Source organism: Misgurnus anguillicaudatus, chromosome 3, assembly GCF_027580225.2.
Source record: "Misgurnus anguillicaudatus chromosome 3, ASM2758022v2, whole genome shotgun sequence".
Classification (NCBI taxonomy): Eukaryota; Metazoa; Chordata; class Actinopteri; order Cypriniformes; family Cobitidae; genus Misgurnus; species Misgurnus anguillicaudatus.
In genome coordinates, this window is record NC_073339.2 from 39,971,470 (window position 1) to 39,992,733 (window position 21,264).

The 21,264-nt window shown below is 35.0% G+C and overlaps 1 protein-coding gene across 4 annotated transcripts in view; it reads left to right on the forward strand.

Moving 5' to 3' along the window:
* The window catches only part of dmd (dystrophin), a 164,145-nt gene that overhangs the window by 136,473 nt on the left and 6,408 nt on the right, over positions 1-21,264 (forward strand). For 3 of the 4 annotated variants that reach the window (XM_073866166.1, XM_055205904.2, XM_055205905.2), the window contains 9 exons: positions 266-432; positions 1,970-2,081; positions 2,196-2,332; positions 6,773-6,811; positions 8,499-8,564; positions 9,136-9,201; positions 11,531-11,689; positions 14,517-14,760; positions 19,335-19,455. In XM_073866166.1, coding sequence (XP_073722267.1) covers positions 266-432; positions 1,970-2,081; positions 2,196-2,332; positions 6,773-6,811; positions 8,499-8,564; positions 9,136-9,201; positions 11,531-11,689; positions 14,517-14,760; positions 19,335-19,455 — 1,111 coding nt within the window. Of the gene's footprint in view, positions 1-265; positions 433-1,969; positions 2,082-2,195; positions 2,337-6,772; positions 6,812-8,498; positions 8,565-9,135; positions 9,202-11,530; positions 11,690-14,516; positions 14,761-19,334; positions 19,456-21,264 lie in introns of those variants that run through there. The other variant, XM_055205906.2, reaches the window with a different exon arrangement.

A 21,264-nucleotide genomic window follows, 5' to 3' on the forward strand; every position in this document is an offset into this window, starting at 1 on the left:
GTCAGCAGGTCGCCACAAATAAATGAATGTATGGGAAACACTGTAATGTGTTTGTTAACAATAAAAATGTGTTGCATTTTTATTTTGTTTCTAATTTTGATAGTCACACTGAGATTTTTAAGATTTACTGCAATATTTAACATAATGTCATTTATAGTTTTAGGCAAGTTATAGCTGTGATGTATTGTTTCCAAAGCAGTAAGCAACCATGTATATGCCCTTGCAGCGACTTAACTTACTTTTATTTTTCTACTCTTATATGAAGGCCAATAACAAACCAGAGCTGGAGGCTTCGGTCTTTCTGGACTGGATGCGTTTAGAGCCTCAGTCCATGGTTTGGCTTCCCGTCCTGCATCGCGTGGCGGCTGCTGAGACAGCGAAGCACCAGGCTAAATGCAACATTTGTAAGGAATGTCCTATTATCGGCTTCAGGTACGGACCTTACTTTAGTGTCACGATTTAGTATGACTGATTTTACTTCAGATGGTTTAAATGTGTCAGCAGTTTTTGATGCATTTTTAAGCATTGCACCAAACTTCAAGGTAGATGTTGAAAAATCGAGTCTGCAGTCTGACTCGAACAGCTGCCGCATTCGTTTCTGGCTCTTAGAAGTTTTATTAGTGGAAACACAATCCTATTTGTCTGTTAAAATAAAGTTTTATACTCACTCTCATGTTGTTACAAACCTGTATACACTTTCTTTATTCTTATGTACACTAAAGGGGGTCGCACACCGGCCACGCAGCTCAGCACCGCACCGTTCTTAAAAAAATCAAACTCATTGTTTTCTATGAGTATACGCACACCGGCGCCCAGCTTTGACCCATGAAGTTGCTCAAATCCCTGTCACGCCACACAGCACCACTCACATAGTTTAACATTAAATAACATAATATTTGTCCCAAATCATTAACGATTAACATTTGCTGCTAACGTATATTATGCATTTTGAAGTAGACGCTATCTGACAAAGCTCGCGCTATTTAACGTGCACTTCCGGTTTACGATACCTCCGAGTTGTCCTAGACGCGACGCGGTGCGACGCTGAGCTACGCGTCCAGTGTGCGATCCCCTTAAGGAAGATATTTTGAGGAATGTTTGTAACCAAACCGATCAGAAGCCCCACTGACTTCCATAGTATAAAAAAAAAACATGGAAGTCATTGGGGCTTCTGATCGGCCTGATGTCACCTAAGCCAGAAATAATAACAATAGATACTGGGATTTAGGCGTTGTTTTAGTCATGTTTAGGTTTGGCTGCTGCCTGTTATGGAATAGGCACTTTCTAATATCCAATAAAATCCAGATTAGATTCTGCACGATATTGAAGAAAAGTGCAATATGTGATAACTTAATAAAAATGCAATGTACAATATCCAATATGATAATGCTTTAAGTTTGTAAAATCAAATTAAATGATAATGTATATTTTTTTATATATTTCTGGGGGGGAAAGCATCACTGTCTTTGTCTTGCCAGTCCTTTTGCTACCTGCATTATCCTAAAAGTTTGACTATACGTAATATTTTTAGGTATTAATATTATTCAGTTAGTGCAAACCATTGAGATAAGCATGCAATATGCACATTTGCAATATTTCCAGCTTGACTTTTAATATGAAGAGTAAATGATAAGATTTTACACAATTTTAAATGTTGAAAATGTAATTCAATTAATCGTTATGCAAACTTTTTGTTTTCTTACAATAACTGGATTTTGATAAAATAGGGGCATTCCCAAATAAAGTAAATGAGCTTTGTTTGAACACTTATTCTCTTTTTAAATCAACACCCATGCTAATACAAAACAGCTCCACCTGGAGGATCAAGTAGTTACTGTTTTTTTCTGAGTAATCCTGCATGCATTCCATGCATGTCACCTCAGATCCGTGAAATTTCTGACTCTTTTAAGCTCTGCCAGCCTATCTAGCGTTTTAAAAGACCTCACCCCCATGTGTCTGATCTCAACAGGTACAGAAGCTTAAAGCACTTTAACTACGACATCTGCCAAAGCTGCTTCTTTTCTGGCAGAGTGGCCAAAGGTCACAAGATTCAGTATCCTATGGTTGAATATTGCACACCGGTAAGATTGTTTACATCCCTTTTTGTTGTATGTAGCTTTCTGTATCTTTCTATTAATTTAGTATGTGGTGTAGTGATGTGGTATTTTTACACGTGTGTGCATCTTTCTTTGTAGACGACATCAGGAGAGGACGTGAGAGACTTTGCCAAGGTGTTGAAGAACAAGTTCAGGACAAAGCGCTATTTTGCAAAGCACCCCCGTATGGGTTACCTACCCGTCCAGACCATCCTAGAGGGAGATAACATGGAGACGTGAGTCACTTTCATTTTAATACCATTTCTATAGATTGCCGTATGACGACAATGATGAGATGACGCATTTTTATATGCCAACCCGGAAGTTAGCGAGACGCTGGTTCTTATGCCATTCATTTGGATTATCGCAAAAAATAAGATCTGTGTTTAACAACAGTTTTTGAAGTTTGTTTTGAAGTTAATCTTCACAGATGATCACATTGTTTATGATTTTGAGTGGGTTTACTAGAAAAACAAAACAAATTTAGACTTCAAAATTCATTAAAGTTGTGCATATTTTTTATTTTTCCTGCCAAAAATGACAATCATTTCGCTAGATACGACCCTTATGCTTCGTTTGAGATCGTTTAGAGTCCTTTGAAACTGCAATTTTAAACTGCATTTAAACTGTTAAGTATTGGGGTCCATTAAAGTCCATTAAAATGAGAAAAATCCTTGAATGTTTTCCTCAAAACATAATTTCTTCTCGACTGAACAAAGAAAGACATCAACATTTTAGATGACATGGTGGTGAGTAAATTATCAGGATTTTTTTTAAGAAAATGGACTTATCCTTTAAACACGGATTCTTTTTTTTTTTTTTGAGATAATGCAAAAGTCTATGGGAAAAATTTATGTTTTTTTTAGTGGAGATGTAAATCGGAAAGTTCATTACAATCCGCTAAAATATAGGTTTTTCTCCGCCAGCGATGCGGTTACATCAAACACTTCTTTGATGCGATTACGATTCAATTCTATTTATCAATATTTTTATATTACGTGCCTAGTTAAGCAGTTACATTTTTACATACAAATGCAACCAAAATATATGACATGAACATTTAATTAAACTCTTTGAAAATGACACAATCTCTGTCCCAATTGGAACATTTAAAACAACAAACGAACAAAAATACACTTTTTTATTTAAATAAAGAAAAATTAATATTGACGGGCAAAATGTCACATAAACTCAAACTTAGATGGCAACAGTCAAAATCTTCAAGTATTTTGTGCCAAAATGTGCAATAGTGACAATCAACGAGGTAGTTTTAGAAAAAAAATATGTGTGGCATCGATGCATCGGATCATTAAAAATAAAATCGATGTATTGATTCATATCGATGTATTGTTACATCCCTAGTTTTTAGCAAGGGAACCAGTGTCCCGCTTACTTTTGGGGTTGGCCTATAAAAATACCTCATTCCTGTGGCACTCTATTGGCTGTTAATGGTAAAGAAAAGATGCATTGTTTAGCATAGTTTTTTGTCTGGCGTGTTCAACATCGTTTTGCAAATATAGTTTTTTATCAAGAGTGGAAAAATGGATTTGTAATTGACCAATGACACACCTTACTGTACGTTTACACTGCCGCCGACGAGCGTCAAAAATGCTCTGGCTGCCCTGCCACCAACCCTGGAGAAAAAGATTAAATGACGCTCTGACTATCTTATTCGTGGTCTTGTGAATTTTATTTAAAGGGGCCGCGAAGCAAACAAGCATGTTGATCTTGTGCAGACTGACCACGAATAGTGCATAAGTTAACCTTATTAACCATATTTTAAATGCCAAAGTAAGAATTTGATCGATGGAAAGAACTTAACAATTATAGTCAAATTTTTGCTACGAAATAAACAATTAAAAGCCATTTGGTGTGGCTATTGTTTTCGAACCGTGTCATAGCTTATTACCATAAAGTTGACTTGATTTCAACTCTCCTCGACGCTCACGCCGTTCAAGCCTGGCTCACATTGAAAATGATTGACTTTTGGCCAGTTTGACGCTCTCGCCGGCGGCGGTGTGAATGCACGGTTAATGTATAACACAGTGTTTCCGCTATATACATTCAACCGTGGCGGCCCGCCATGCCTAAAACATCCCCGCCACGCCTGCGGTTGTGGATAGAAGGGATACAGCAAACGAATTCTCGCTGGATGACCACTGTTTTAATCTAATCCTTCAACCAAACCCAACTCTAAACACAAAATTTCACACGATTGTAGGATATATTTGTATCTCATTTAGCCAGAGCCGCTGTTTTCATCCTAATAATCCTACCTCCAAATCTAATCATTAACTTTTCGGCATTTGCTGTATCCCTTCTAGACAAAACCCACGGCGGCAGCTCGCAAAAAAGCTACATAAATGTCCGCTCTGCCAGACTGGCTGTCTTAGAAATAACTCATTTATAAATAAATCTCCTAAAGTATCACAATTTCTTCCATGGGTTTAGTTTAATGAACAAATAGATTTAAATCAACAGAGGATAGGCTACGTCTCTGTTTTGAGAAATAATAATAAAATAAATAAGCCTATACGAAATATGTTACACTTAAATAATAATTAAATTGACAAAACGAATAAAAAAGTATTTGAGTTTCTGTTTTTTTTTGTGACGCGCTGACCAAAGCAGCAGAAAGCACGTCATGTTTTTAATGATTTTAAGTAAGCACAAAGTTTTCTCCTTATTGTGAGTTTACACAAATAAAAATACATAATTTGAAGTTTCGAATATTGTTTTACTTTTATCTTTATGACTATAAATTTAGGGTAATTTAAGGTGCAAGGTCATCACGCATTTGATGTTCACCGGCGCATATACACGGACGCAGCGCAGGGCTGCGAGAAAAGACATTATTAAACTTTCGATTTAACATATTACGAGTTTTTTGGACATTCATTTGGAATCACTGTACTCAGTCATATTATCAACTTATCTGGTCATTAGTTATTCAGAATATAGGCTATAAGCGCAGTAGCGCGCTGCTGACCGCTCAGCTGTCAATCAATCTTCTGTGCTTTAGATCAACACTCACAAAGTTTCACATTAAATGATATGATATTTGTCCAAAAACAAAAGGCTAAATACTGAATACTACTTATATGCGTCTGCAAGACATTAATAGTCGAATCTGTTTGTAAGGAAACTTACATTATTCCCGTGGAAGAGAAGAACGTTGGTAATAGAAACTTGAGGCAGACGGTGAGTTTTATTTGTTTTCAGACGAAACAGCAGGGTCGGGGTACCCGCGGGATTTGATCTAACGGGTGTAATAATAGACTATTCGCGTGTCATTTGTGTTGTAGATGCAGGTCGGGACTCAATAGACAAGAGTAAAATGCGGGTCTAACATCCAAGACCAAAATTCGACTCGTTTTTAAATGGCCCCGTGCTTTGTGTTTAAGATCTGTCTGAAGACCGTTAAAGGTTTCTATTCAACTGCGCGATTTGTGGTGTGACCGGCTCGGGGTCTTTATGTCAAATGGTCCGGACCGGGTGTGAAATAAAATTGCTGCTGATGGATGTTCGGTCAATCACAGTGGTGCGGAATCGGATTATCAAACAGGACTGTGCGTGAGTTTGCAACAGCTCTGTAACGCTAAACACGAGCACAACTTGCAATGCACACTACATTAAAACTACAATGAAATATCCGAACTACGTACGTAGCTATGTAACGTTTTTTAAGAAAATACATTTTAGATCAAACATAGAAAAGCAATATGCTATAAATATGAGGAAAAGTCAATGACAGCATGAAAATGATAAAAAATACATGTTTTACTGTAGCCTATATTCTACTTTAAAAAAAATAATGTACATTTATAATCATCATGGGCGCCCCCTGCCGCCACAGCTGAAAAAAATCCTAGAGGAAACACTGATAACAGCATCTGAGGCATGCTAATAATAATTCCACGAGTAGTAAATGATTAAGCAACATAACACAGGTCACCAAACAAGATAAATAAAGATTACTCTGAATGCTTGGTTGAACAGAAGTTATAGAGGAATTTAGCTTGAAGGTGTTCTGCGTTTATGTTCGCATTAGTACTGTGACATGATTTTAGGATTTTGTTCTCCCTTTAGAGCAGTGGTTCTCAAACTGGGGGCCGGGGTCCCCAGGGGGGCCGCAGGATGGTGCCAGGGGGCCCCAGTTTTATGACATTTTATAAAATAAATTAATTTATCATGAATTCTGTGCAATTAAACCTAAAAAAATAAGACTACTAACCAACAGCACTACTTCGTATCATTAAATATGTTTTGCTTAATTAAAAGTTGTTTTAAAACAGTTTCTTGTCATAAATTTTCTTTGGGGGGGCCGCGAAGGAATGCGCCGTTCACAAAGGGGGCCGTATGCTGAAAAAGTTTGAGAACCACTGCTTTAGAGGAGCGAATTGGCAGTTCTAGATGCATTCGCACATTACGATGTTACATTTTTGTTTTCCTTTTTCATCTCAACCCAACACACAACCAAAAATGTATAGTTTCCTGAAGTGAATCAGTCATTGTCACACTGGCATTTGTGACTTGCACTTTGGTTTATTGGCCACTGAGAGAGTTTATAGGTCTTGTGCAAATGGGTTTGTGTGTTTGGTAACAAGCGCGCCACCATCCTGCTCGCAGTGCATCTATTCGTCCTGTCCATCATTGCATCTTCTTTTGTCTTGCAGTCCTATAACACTGATCAACTTCTGGCCTGTTGACCATCCGTGAGTACTTCCAGTACATCTGCACACACAACCACACATGTTTATCTTAATGCATTTGGCAAACACATTTATTCCACAGCTATACATTTTGAAATTGAACGCACAACATTTGTGCCAAATGGAAAACAATTAAAAAACAAGAAAATGCAGGGCAGTGTTTTTGTAGACCCCAATAGTGGATCATGAGTAATAATTGACAGGGATTGTTGTAAAATTCTTCATAGTTCACCTTTAACTACATTATAGTTTGATAAAAAATTATAGCATTATATACACACAGCACTCCACAACACATTCATCCTCAAACATGTGAAGTGTTTTGAAACGTTCATCCCATTGCTTTTTCCCTATTCATCTGCGATGTATACATGTTTTAGTTCTATGTTATTAGGAGCTCCTTTAATTGGGGGTCTATTTGAATGTTAAATCATCTGGACACTAATTTTGGATGTATGTTTATGGTTTATCAAAAGCTGCATTTATGGTTACAATTGCCTGATTTAACCAAACTCTGCTGAATTATAAACTGCAATACGCTGTTTTACCACAAGGGGCAGCATGTTAACCAAAAATGGATAGTGGAAATTTTTTATATGTATTATTTAATATCCACTTTTTTATAGCTTTGTGAAAAATGTATTTTAATGCTCAGTGGTTTTGAAATGAGGAGCTCAGATGCAAAAGCCCCTAAGCGCCACCCCGTCAAAAATGAGATAATTATATTAACCAAATGCTCTACGCACGTATTATACGTTCATCAAATACTTTCCCTTCAAATTCAATTAATCCCAGTTTCAGGCCATTTAGAAATACCACTTTGTTGGCAGAATCCACTAAACGTAATACATTTTTCAGCAAAGTCCCCTAAGTGCACAAAAGATGAATGACACCGAACAAAACGACTGTGGATCACATTCAAACTTGTGTCCCTTGTGAGTACTTGGACTTGAATACAACCTGAATGTGGCAGTCACATGGATCATAGTGCCCCCTAATGTGTGGTTCAATTTCTTCTGATAAAAAATGAAGCTCTTTTAAGAAGCATGCCAGACACACTTAGGGCTCAGTCACACCAAAAGCGCTTTAAACGCTTGCAAACGCAAGGCGCGACGCACTGCCTTTTTTAAAAAAGAGCAGTGCAGCGCGGCTTTTCATATTGCTAAGCAACCACCGAGTCAGCTGTCTTGTCAATCAAATATTGAAGCGTGAGCGCTCTTTTGCTGTTAACTGTCATATTAGCAGAAACTTTAAAAAGAGGACGCTTGCTCTGACCTTGTTTGAGGATAAGAGGAGCACAAACACGCAGGAGAGAGTGAGCGAGTGAAGTCCGGTTATTCAAAGCAGCTGTAAACTTCCCTCGCCACAACGTAAGGCCCGCCTCTCCCCTCATTCGATTGGACAATGGAAGACGCGAATGACGTCAGGCGCTCCTCCGCTCTCAGCGCTCCTTCAAAAACGCGTGCGCGGCAGGCGGCAGAAAACCGCTAGGCGCTCGGCGCGCATAAACAGCGCGCAAACGCGCCCTGCCCATAGAATATCATTCAAAAAAGGCGCCTGCAACTGCCATAAACGCTTTTGGTGTGACTGAGCCCTTAGAGGGTTTTGCATTTAAGCTCTTTAAATGTTGTTTTTACATAATGAAATATTAAGCTGTGGTTTCCAAAAAATGTTCTTCTGTCACCGACAGGCCCTCATCATCTCCACAGCTCTCTCACGACGACACGCATTCACGAATCGAGCATTACGCTAGCAGGTAAGCCTTTTAAAAATACATTTAAAACTTGTTTATTTACAAGAAAGTCAGGTTTGGTGCTGCTGTGTGCTAGCAAAATGTGCATTAACTTCTCAATAATTCAACAAATTAGTGTAAAGTCTTATACTACAGCTACATATACCAGTGTTTAATGCAAGATGTTATCCTCATATTTGTCTTTAAAACACTTTTTGATATGTAGAGCTACTTTTTATACCAGTTGCAAGTGCTTGTAGTTTCTTAAATTAGATTCAAATGAATTACAGCCAATCAGAATCAAGAGTAATTCTGTAAAGGTTGTGTTTTTATGGTTCTTTACAAGCTGAATTAGATCAAGTTAACTTGTTGTGTATTATTGTGTATTTTAATCAAAAATATTTTGTAATACTCTTTTAGACAACCAACACTATTTTCATCATATTTGCTTGTGTGTTTGTTGCTTGCAGGGTTGTGTAGTAACAAACGAAATGTGTTGCTTTAATATATTACACGCGTAACACGTTGATGCCGTATTGACATGAATGGATGCAGCTGGCATGAATGAGTGAGGAATGATGTTGTGTTTTCACAGGCTAGCTGAAATGGAGAACCGGAATGGCTCGTATATGAATGAGAATGTATCGCCCAATGAAAGCATGTGAGCCTGCAACTCATTACGCTTGACATTAAGTACTATTATACAATCAATGTCATTTTGTATGTGGAAGAAACGTCACTCTAAAAGATACTGGGTTATTTTTAACCCATTATTGGGTCAAAAAGGGATAAACCCAAGCATTGAGTTATACATTTATGGGTCAGTGATGTGACGTTAATTATTGTGTGTCTGTATGGTTCAATTTAATGTAAAAGGGTTAAAATTAGTGCTGGGCAAAGATTAATCTAAATTAATCGCATACAAAATAAAAGTGATTTTAGCATAATATACAAGTGTGTGCTGTGTGTTGTTATTATGTATATATAAATACACACATTCATGTATGTATGTATTTAAGAAACATTTTCATGTGTATATATATTTATTTATTTATTTTTATATATTCTATATTATATATACATTTTACAAAATTATATATAAATAAAAATGTTCTGAAATGTATATATGTATGTGAGTGTGTTTAAACATACATAATAATTACACACAATAAACACACATATATTATGCAAAAATTAACTTTTATTTTGTATGCGATTAATCACAATTAATCTTTGCCCAGCACTAGTAAAATTTCTAAATAAATTTGCAAATTACTTGCATACATTCTCTTTTTTTGAGGAACAAGTCAAAAAATGTTGGTTTTATTTAATTTTGACAGAATATTTAGGGGATAATTGCAAAAATGTCAACGTGGGGTCAATTGGTGTAAATAGTATTTTTTATGAAATTATAAATATATTCATAAAAAATGTGGAATAAAATATAATCATCTAGTTTAGTGTAATATGATTTTTTACACACATTTTTACATAATTTGTCAAAGATTATTTAGAATAACTTAATAAAATGATTCTTTTTTTGATTATTACCCTTAAATGTCATCAAGGTGGATAAAATATTTCATATTTCTAATTTTTTGGTGCAATTAGCGGTTGCACCATTTGACATTTTTAGGTCAATTCAGTATTAACTTTCATAAAAATGGTGCAAATGTAATTTTTTGCATTTTATTGCATAAAATTACCATAAATACACTATGAGCATTCATTGAAATAAACCTGATGCATGCTTTTAAAACGATTTTTAAATTTCTCATCTTGCCAAACCGTTTTTGTCACTGACCCTTATACCTATGCAGGGTTGTTGTCAAATATAGACATTTTTGGCTTAATTCAACCGAACGGTTGGGTTTGTCCCTTTTTGGCCCAACAAGGGGTTAAAAATAACCCAGTGTTTTACACTCCTTATGGCATTTTCCAGAATAGTGTGATGTAACATTTACAATTTACTTGATAGAAATGCAATAACATTGAATATTATCAATTGAAAGTGACGTAATGACCAATGTATGGTAACCCATACTTGGAATGTGACCTCTGCATTTAAGGGCACCACAGTCGCAGCCTGCCGGCCTTGAGACTCGAACCGGCAACTCTAGGGTTACATGCCCGTCTCTAACCATTAGGCATGACTGGCCCAACTGGGGCATATAACTGGGTGATTTAATTTATTTAAATGTGGGCTTATTTACTCAGTGTACTAAGTGCTAAAAATAATAAGTTATAACTAACTAATTACTAAGAGGTGAATTCACTAAACTAATGTGCTTTTTGCATGCTTCTTTCATGTTATACAACTGTTAGACCACTATTTTACTTGCATTTTTTTTGTTTTAAAGGAACAGTATGTAGGGTTGTGGCCAAAACTCGTATTGCAATAACAAAACTTGTGGCTAAAACTGGTACTGCAATCACTCAACTGGTGGCCAATACACAAAATGACAACATAAACATCGGTTGAGGGCTGCAACTCCACTTTTTAAATGACAATATCCTGGCCAGACCACTGTTGTCAGTGATATAAGTAATGATTTCTTAATGTCTAGTGACATATCAGGGCCATTTTATGATATATATTTCTTACATACTGTTCCTTTAAATTAAGTGATTGTTGGCACAAACACAATTTTTTTCTAAATTAGGTTCACTGTAGATCGCACCTGCAAAACCCACAACCTTGGTGTTTGCAGAGCTAGCGCTTTACCACATATATGCGCAAATTGTTCTTTGCATAGATTTTGTGGGCGTGTTTGCGCCATTACCCGATTTCCTTAATCCCTTTAGTTACTCAAACTGAAATAATACAGGCAGCTCATGGGACAAAAAGCACTTTCAGCGAGTGCAATTCATTTTTAGTGAATTCCCCTCTAGGATTTTAAGGCGGCAAATGGTAATTGAAATCTACAGTGAAGGATGTTATATTACAAACAGGAAATGGAGCGCTGATGTTGTTGTTGTTGTTACTGCAGAGATGATGAGCATCTGCTGATCCAGCATTACTGCCAGAGTCTGAATCAAAGCTCTCCTCTCAGCCAACCTCAAAGCCCCGCTCAGATCCTCATCTCAATGGAGTCAGAGGAGAAGGGAGAGCTGGAGAGAGTCCTCAATGACCTGGAGCAGGAGAACAGGTCGGAATGCATTTCAACTTCCTGTTACAATTATGTGATGTCATACTTCAGATATGTATAGTGAAGCTATGTCTCTTAATTCTTTGCTTGCATTCTCCTTATATGAATGTAAATACTTTCTTTGAAGCACTGACAGTGGATAACAAACCAAATTTAGTATCATAGTTAATCAGACCATCAAAGTACTACAATGATTTTTTTTGGTATGTAGTTTAATAGTGTATAGTGCATAGTGTAATGACGCTTTTCCATTGCATTGTATCCCATGGTTTGGTTTGGGTCAGCTTACTTTTGTGAGCTTTTCCATTGTAGTACGTAGTTTCCAATACTTTTTTTAATACCACCTCGGTCGGGGTTCCAAGCGACCTGAGCTGATACCGAAATGTGCCGCCAAACCACTGTAGATCACTGATTGGCCTGAGAAAATTGTCACTACCAGCGTCATCGCTTTAATGTAAAAGATTATCTTTACCTTTGTTCTAGCTTGCACTGTCTTGAGTAAACCTGTTGTCATCTGTGCTTTGCTTTAAGTTCCCAAACTCCTTTTTAGCGATGAAAAACATCCACAGGTTGAGAATCAGGAACACATTTTTTTCCAGACTTGCAGTTTGTGGCGGCACATTCGCGATGCGCATGTTCGCATATATGCTTAAATGCAACTTAAATGAGACTAAGCGCATCGTGTCGATCGACGCCACGGGTGTTTGTACAGAAACTGCCATGTGAGACAGAGGTAGTGATAAACGCGATGTGCAAACATCTGTTTGTGGTGGTCAATTTTAATTTTGTCACAGATTAAGAATTGAAATAAATGAATGTATGGGAATGTACAACGACGCTCTCACTTGTATGATGTCACAGCAGTAGGCAGCGCAAATATAATGACACGCCTACAATCCCTCCCACTCCAAAGTGTTACTAAACTCGATGGAATAGCTAACCAAGCCAAAGTGAGGTGAGGTGACCTGACCTGACCCAAACCAAACCGTGGGGTACTATGCAATGGAAAAGCACCATAAGTGTGTAGCGCATAGTATATAGTGCATCACTAAGTGCATTAGATAAGTATACAGTCAGTGTATAGTGCACAGTTAAGTACATAGTATGTGTATAGTATATGTGTAAAGTGTATAGTGCATCACTAAGTGCATTAGTTAAGTATATAGTCCGTGTATAGTGCACAATTAAGTACATAGTATGTGTATAGTATGTGTGTACTAGCGTATAGTGCATCACTACGAGCTTTAGATACCTATATAGGCAGTACATAGTGCACAATTAAGTACATATTATGTGTATTGTATATGTGTAGTGTATAGTGCATCACTAAGTGCATTAGATACCTATATAGTCAGCGTATAGTGCACAATTAAGTACATAGTATGTGTATAGTATGTGTGTACTAGCGTATAGTGCATCACTAAGTGCATTAGATACCTATATAGTCAGCGTATAGTGCACAATTAAGTACATAGTATGTGTATAGTATATGTGTAGTGTATAGTGCATCACTAAGTGCATTCGATAAGTATAGTCAGTGTATAGTGCACAATTAAGTACATAGTATGTGTATAGTATGTGTGTACTAGCGTATAGTGCATCACTAAGTGCATTAGATACCTATATAGTCAGCGTATAGTGCACAATTAAGTACATAGTATGTGTATAGTATATGTGTGTACTAGCGTATAGTGCATCACTAAGTGCATTAGATAAGTATATAGTCTGTGTATAGTGCACAATTAAGTACATATTATGTGTATAGTATATGTGTAGTGTATAGTGCATCACTAAGTGCATTAGATACCTATATAGTCAGTGTATAGTGCACAATTAAGTACATAGTATGTGTATAGTATGTGTGTACTAGCGTATAGTGCATCACTAAGTGCATTAGATAAGTATATAGTCAGTGTATAGTGCACAATTAAGTACATAGTATGTGTATAGTATATGTGTGTATTGTATAGTGCATCACTAAGTGCATTAGATAAGTGTGCACTATACACAGACTATATACTTAAGTACATAGTATGTGTATAGTATATGTGGTAGTGTATAGTGCATCATTAAGTGCATAGTTTGTGTATAGTGTGCATTATAAATATATAGTGCTGAAGTGCTTGGTCTCTAGAGTTTAGTGCACCATTAAGTGCACAATATATGTGTAGTATAAGTGTGTAGTGCACCATTTAGTGCAGTGCATTTTGTAGTTTAAGTGTGTAGTGTATAGTGCATTATTTAATGCTTAGTATGTGTATAGTGCACTGCAGTATAAATATATAGTGCTGAAGTGCTTATGTTAAGTCTAGTGTTTAGTGCACCATTTAGTGCATTGCATTTTGTAGTTTAAATGTGTAGTGCACTGCATAGTGCATTATTTGATGCTTAGTATAATAAGTGCTTAAGATAAGTATAGTGTATAGTGCACAATTAAGTGCATAGTATGTATATGTTGTATAGTATGAGTGTATAGTGCATCATTTAATGCATAAAATAAGTATAGTATATTGTGCACCATTAGATGTAGTATATAGTTTAAATGTTTAATGCATAATATAAGTCTATGGTGCATCACTTAGTGCAAAAGATAAGCATATGGTGTTAATTGCACAATTCAGTGCATAGAATATGTATAGTTTATTTTTAATGTGTTATCGTCTGTAAGAAGTGTGGAGCGCATCACTAAGTGCATATTGTGTAAAGAGCGCACCATTAAGTGCATAAGATGAGTACATGGTGTATATTATAAGTGTATAGTTCATCATTTAGGACAACTTCCATTTGACAGCTTTCATTCTCAAGTTGTTTTTTTATCAATTTCCAGGAAACTACAAGCGGAGTACGATCGTCTGAAAAAGGCACACGACCACAAGGGACTGTCACCGTTACCATCGCCCCCTCAGATGCTGCCGGTTTCACCCCAGAGTTCACGAGACGCCGAGCTGATCGCTGAGGCTAAACTCCTGCGGCAACACAAGGGTCGTCTGGAGGCGAGAATGCAAATCCTGGAGGATCATAACAAACAGCTTGAATCGCAACTCAAACGCCTTAGACAGTTACTTGAGCAGGTGGGTGGCACGCATCCTTAAATCCTTTTCTCCATTTGAATACTCGCTGAAAACAGAGGAGAGCATATTTCAAACGTGTCAGAAAAGAAACAACTCTAAATGTCTGTGAATCTCTCTTTATAGAGTATCAGACAGATTGTTAAACTGTTTGTGTATGTGTTGCCTTTTGATTGTTGACAGAAGCTTGAAATGACATGCAGAATGATTTAAAAAGTCATTGTTTGACATTTTTTGTTTATCAAGTTTATAGTTAAGTGGATATTTCCACCTCTGTTTGTTACATCAGTAATGCATTTTTTGTCTCTATATTGCATGTTTATTGAATTTAACATTTTGATTTGATTTACATTTTTCATTTATATTTAAACATTTTAAATAGAAATGTTATCCAAAGAGACATTCAATTACATGTGATCCCTGGGGATTGAACCCATGACTTTCGTGTTGCAAGCACTATGCTACAGAAATGATTATTACTCGAGAGATGTGCCGTGATGGAAATCTATATTGTGAGCATTTACAGAAAAACACTGTATTAGTATAGTTGAAATTGTTTGGCGTCTTTTAAACTTTTATAAAGCCACTGGTAAGAGATTGATTTTATAAATAGTTTTATAGTTTGGAAAGTTAAAAGGTGCTTCAAGTAAAAATATGTCAAGGGAAAAAAGTAACATAAATAACACAAAGATGAACATTTGCAAATTATTGAAGAAGACTTTTACTTTATTTGGTGGCTGTCATGTTGAAGTCACAGTTACTCATGCTACTGATTTTGTTTTGCTAATCCTCTTATAAATGTGTCATGGATGTTTAATGTGCCTGTGATTTGGGTATTTCTGCCATGGCGTCAGTCACCCAAAACATTTCTTTTTTAATATGCTGCATATACGCCAGTAAGTGCCAATAAAATATCTAAAAAAAGTCAAATGACTTTGTGCACCTTTTAAATGTAGTTTGGTTTGATAACTACTGATCAGTTTCAGTGTGAGACTGTTTATGATACATTTATGTTTTTCTGGTCAATAGAGAAAATGAATGTGATTTTGCATTTATGCATTTTTGTACAGTTATTACAGATTTTGAGACTGATATATTTTGACTGAAAGCCTTTCAAAGACGTATTGTGCAGTACACATAAGATGTATTGTTTCTTTTCTGCAAAATGACAGCTGCTTTTCTGAGTTTAAAGGTTTTTTCATTGACAAGACAAATAAGACAAGCCAAAGACTTGCGGAGTTGTTGTTTATGTTCAGTTATTTTATTTAAATGCAGACATCTCACTGAATCTGTGTAGTGTATCACATAAACACAATTTTTTTCAGAAAATAAAAATGATCTGCAGCAAGCATCGTTTTTGTTGTGAGGAATTGTTTGTGAAAATTGTATATTTAAGGGTCATTAAGTCGATATGATATGAACAGGACTACACATGTTAATTTTAACACATTGTTTTGTGTTAAACTATTTAACACATTATGTGTTATTTTACAACATTGTGTCATTTCGTGTTGATTTTGAGTTCATATAAATAGCAGGGACAACACAAGATGTGTTAAAACAACACAAAGTGTGTTGTTCCAAAAATAACACAGAGATGTGTCTAGTTAAGCACAACACACTAGATGTGTTGTCCTTAAAGATGTGTTATTTTAACACTTCGTTTAAAGAGTGTATATACACTGTAAAAAAAGATTTGTTGTTTCAACTTAAAAAATAAGTGTTCGTGCTACCTTAAAATTTTGAGTAAAAATATTAGTTTATAAAAAAAAAGAGTTAAAATTTTTTACTAATGGTGGTAAAAAAAAGTTTGCACTTAAATTTTTAAGTTGAATCAACTTTGATTTACAAGTTATCTCAACTGTATTGACTATGCGGCAAAAAGTGATTTTTAGGAAAAAAAATTCTTAAATATATTCGTAAAAATATCTAAAAATTCTTACATTAAGATGCTTTTTCTTGATGAGCAAAACGACCCAAGAAAATAAGTCTAGTTTTTAGAACAAAAAATCAAATGTAAGTGATTTTGTGCATAAAACAAGCAAAAAAATCTGCCAATGGGGTAAGCAAATTTTTCTTGAATTTAGTGTTTAAGAAAAATGTTCAAGATTTTTTTGCTTACCCCATTGGCAGATTTTTTTGCTTGTCTCATGCACAAAATCACTTAAATTTGATATTTTTGGTCTGAAAACTAGACTTATTTTCTTGGGTCGTTTTGCTCATCAAGAAAGAAAATTTTATTTGAGAATTTGTAGATATTTTTACTAAAAACAAGACAAAAATACTAAGATTTTTTTTCTTGAAAATCATTTTTTGCAGTGTAGTGATGAGTTGCTGTAACTTATTCAATCAAGTTGCATTTGCTTTAGTTGTCTCAAACATTTTTTTATAAGTTACAGTAACTCATATTTTTTTAATATAGTTGAAATGACTTGATTGACTGTAAGTTGAAACAACATCTTTTACAGTTTACTTCCATTGCACAGTCCTTCCAGAAAAACTGAGTTTTTTTGTGATTGTTGCGGGGCAAAAATCCTTGATCTTGCGGCACGTTTTCTTAAAAAATGCGATGGAATATGCGGGATATTTATGCAATTTTATGCGACGAAAATGCATGAACTTGCAAAAATTGTTTGCAGCTTTTCATTGATGTTCACGTCGCGTAATTACGTCACTTCCTAACATTCCTATGAGAACAAGGGACATGGCTGCGCATGTGTGAAGGAAATGCAACATTTTTCAACTTTCTGCTAAGAAATATATGACTTTTTGCTACGAAAATTATGAAATCATGCAAGCCCTGCATATTTTGCGAACAGAAATCTGCAATTTATGCGGCGTATTAAAAAAATTCGGACCTCGCATAAATATGCGGACTTTGGCTGATTATGCATTGAATCATGCGATCGCATAATAACGTTTTTCTTGAGAGACTGATTGCATTATGTTTGTCTCTCTGTAAACTAAGGGAAGCGACATGTTACCGAAACATTTGGTCAATGGGGTGTGTTTAGCCCCAATTATTTATTAGGAGAATGAAATGCATTTTACTGCCATAGTTTGACTGTACTACATTGACTGCACTGGTTACACTTGCATAACTCATTATTAAAAATATGGCATTTGTTATTGACAGGCAGAGAAAATTAGTTGCTGAGGAGAAGTTTTTAACATTTTAAAAGGATCTGGCATCCGTCTCAAGCAACCATTATCTTTCTTTCATTTCTAAGAGCTCTAAGAGTTTGTTTGAAGTCAAATTTGTCTGCTTGAGCAGAAATGACTAGTCATGACTTGATGCATATACAGTAACTTCTGAAAGATCATTATCAAATGTGTTGTTTGAAAGAATTGCATCATTGTGGACCCTTTGAACTAAAATCTCACAAGACTTCCAGCGGCTGCCTGGGCTGAAGACAAAAGTATACATATAAATGAGCTCTTCTTTTGACTTCATTCAAAGCCTTTGGCTTTGGCTTCACTTCTCTGTTGTTTTCCTTTGGTTTATAGCAGACTTGCTCCAAGCATACACACAATTTTTTCATTGCATTACAATCAAGGCTTTGCCTGCCATAGATGCACCATTCTTATTTGTTATTCTGGACAAATACGATTTTATTATTATTTTTAATAAACTTCTTTCCATATTGAATTCATGCGCATGTGTTTCTCTTGTCAACAAACTGAAAAAAAACCCGATTCAAAACGTATCATGATTGCTATAAATAATACCAATAAAGTTGAATTGGCTTAAGCTATTTCAACTTTATTTTTTATAATTGATAGCATGCTCACCAGTCAAGAAAATTAAAATGTATTGTAATTTCAAATTGATTAAACTTTTTTATAGTGTAGTATTAGCTTGAAATACAGGCTGAAGCTGAAAAAAGACTAAAATGTTCAATGTTTTTAGTGAAATTCTGAGTTTTGAAAAGTATATTCAATAAAAATGTAATAAAATTACAAATATATTTAAATTAGTGGCATACTTTATAACATCGTTATAGTTATTACAGATTGGAAAATGACTCTCAGACAATGTCAACAGCCTTAAATGTAGATAACATGTAAACAAATAATGTAAATCATTGTACTATTGCCTAAAAACTGTATAAAACCTTTTTGTTGTCTTTACGTTCAACCTTTGAGATCACTATCATATATTGATTTTTGTGACTTTACAAAGAAGAAAAAAAATTAAACACACTAGTAAAATTTTATTAAAAGAATGTTTTCAGTATTTAAGATATATTTGCATTTCACTTTGTTTGCATGTTTGTCTTTTTTATTTGTCTCAACTGTTTAAAACTTATACAAACTAAATAACATTACATTCAGTAATCCAATGAGGACAAATCCGCCTCTTTATATTTAAATTTAAATTTAAAATAAGCTTTATAGGGGAACATTATTAAGGCCCATTTTGGGGGAAAAATAGGCTTTGATTAAAACTCAAAAATATGTTGAGTAATGTTTTGTTAGATGAATTTAGAAATCGTGAAATGCTTCAGTACCCAGTACTGCTGTCTACATCCAGTCCCCTGCCTAATCTATATGGTTCCTTTCTACCTATGTCCTAGCAACAGACTGAATCCAAGGTGAATGGTACAGCCCTGTCCACACCGTCCACTGCCTCCCCGAGATCTGACACCAGCCTGGCCTCACTGCGTGTGGCCGCAAGCCAAACCACAGAGACCATGGGTAACTTCAGTTTAACTAGTTCAGACCTAACCTATGTTTAACTTGAATTAAACAATAAATTTGACTAACTATTCATTCTAATATTAATTAATCATGCAATTCTGTCCATCTTTTTTTTAAAGTCCCTGTAAAGTTGATCTTAAAAAAGGTTTAAACACATTATAAATGTTAGAAATGTATTGCTGAAACGCATCACAAAGGCTAAACTATTTAGTACTAAATCATTTTCATTTTTTAGGCAGGTCACTGACGCACTTGAACATTTTTATTTAATTGCCATTTTTTCAGAACTCGGAATGCATTTTATATCTGACTTTACAGGGACTTTAATCTTGATTTGGTGAAACTTAATCCTTAGTATGTAACTTACCTAACATAATTCCTTACATTTTGACTGCAGTGTTTTTGTATTTTAAAGATGGTTTAGAATTAAAGATTAGGATTTTAATTGGCCACACGTTCAATTTTACTATCATTTTGGTGCTTCTTGTGTGTAAAACATGCAGGTAAATGAAGTCAGTAATACAGATCGCTTTATCTGTTACTGACCACTGTTCATTAAATATGTTTTTTATAATAATTGATAATAATAATAATTATTATGTTTAACAACTATATTTATGATGCTTTCATTGTAATACTTGGCTTGAAGCCCAGGCTGGTTTCAGCAAAGAGGCAATGATCTTATCCGGGTCAATCAAAATGCTTAAGCTTTGAGTATGGATACAAAACAAAGTGTATTTTTCTAAAAAGAATTGTATTTATTGTCTTCAGATTTTATGTGAACAGATATAAAATGTTCAAACAAGGGCCCATTTTCTGCATTGCTTTTAAAATGTTTAAAATGCTCAACATTTCACTTTGAAATAATTTTCTCTCTTCACTCGCTTACATTTTACCCATCTGTGATTCATGTTTATTTTTATTTACTTTCAGCACACAGTCCTTTAATAGCAACTACACATGGATTCATCTGTAAAAAATGTACATATTTAGATATTGAGCCATAGTAGTTTTGCAGTTTTGCTCAATCGAATCAAGATACTTTAATACTGAAAAGAGAATTGTTAGGTGTTTTTTCTATTTTCAAATGTTTATTTTTTATACAATTTTACAGAATTACAAGAAGAAAAAAGTTCACCTTAAAATTACTTCAATTAGTTGAAAAAACGTTTAGTTGAAAATGTTTAAATATTTTTAGGTATTACCAATTAAAGTGAATTTTTTTTTACATCTTTATTTTTTCCTTAGTGAGAACATTTATAAAACTAATTTTTTTAGATGTTACCAATTGTAACTTACAAAAGTAAGTTATTTTAAGCCACTTTCACTTTTTACAGTGTACAGAGACGTTCTATAGGACTAGAAAAAAATATTTTTAAATGCTTCATTGACCAGCAGATTAATAATAATAATAATAATTATTATTATTATTAATTAACACACTAACAAGCTGATTAACTGAATCAGGTGTTTTATATATGGAGACATCTAAAATGTCCTCCGAGGACTGGACTTGAGAACCACTGCTGTAGATCAAACCAAAATGTATATGAGTTGCCCTGTAATTGGGTAGTTGAGATGAGTGTGACATGTATTGCATCATCCAAAGCTAATAATCTTTTGTTTAAGGTTTAAACGTCCTCATTTTAATTGACTCATCTAAGGAGCATCTACACTGCATGGTTTAAGTGACTTAATTCAAATTTTTTTCTGATGTGGCACAGATCGTATATGACCCTTAAATGTGTAAGCATGAAAAAAGCGCATAGATTTTGATATTCTCAGATTGGTTTCTGACTCCATTCA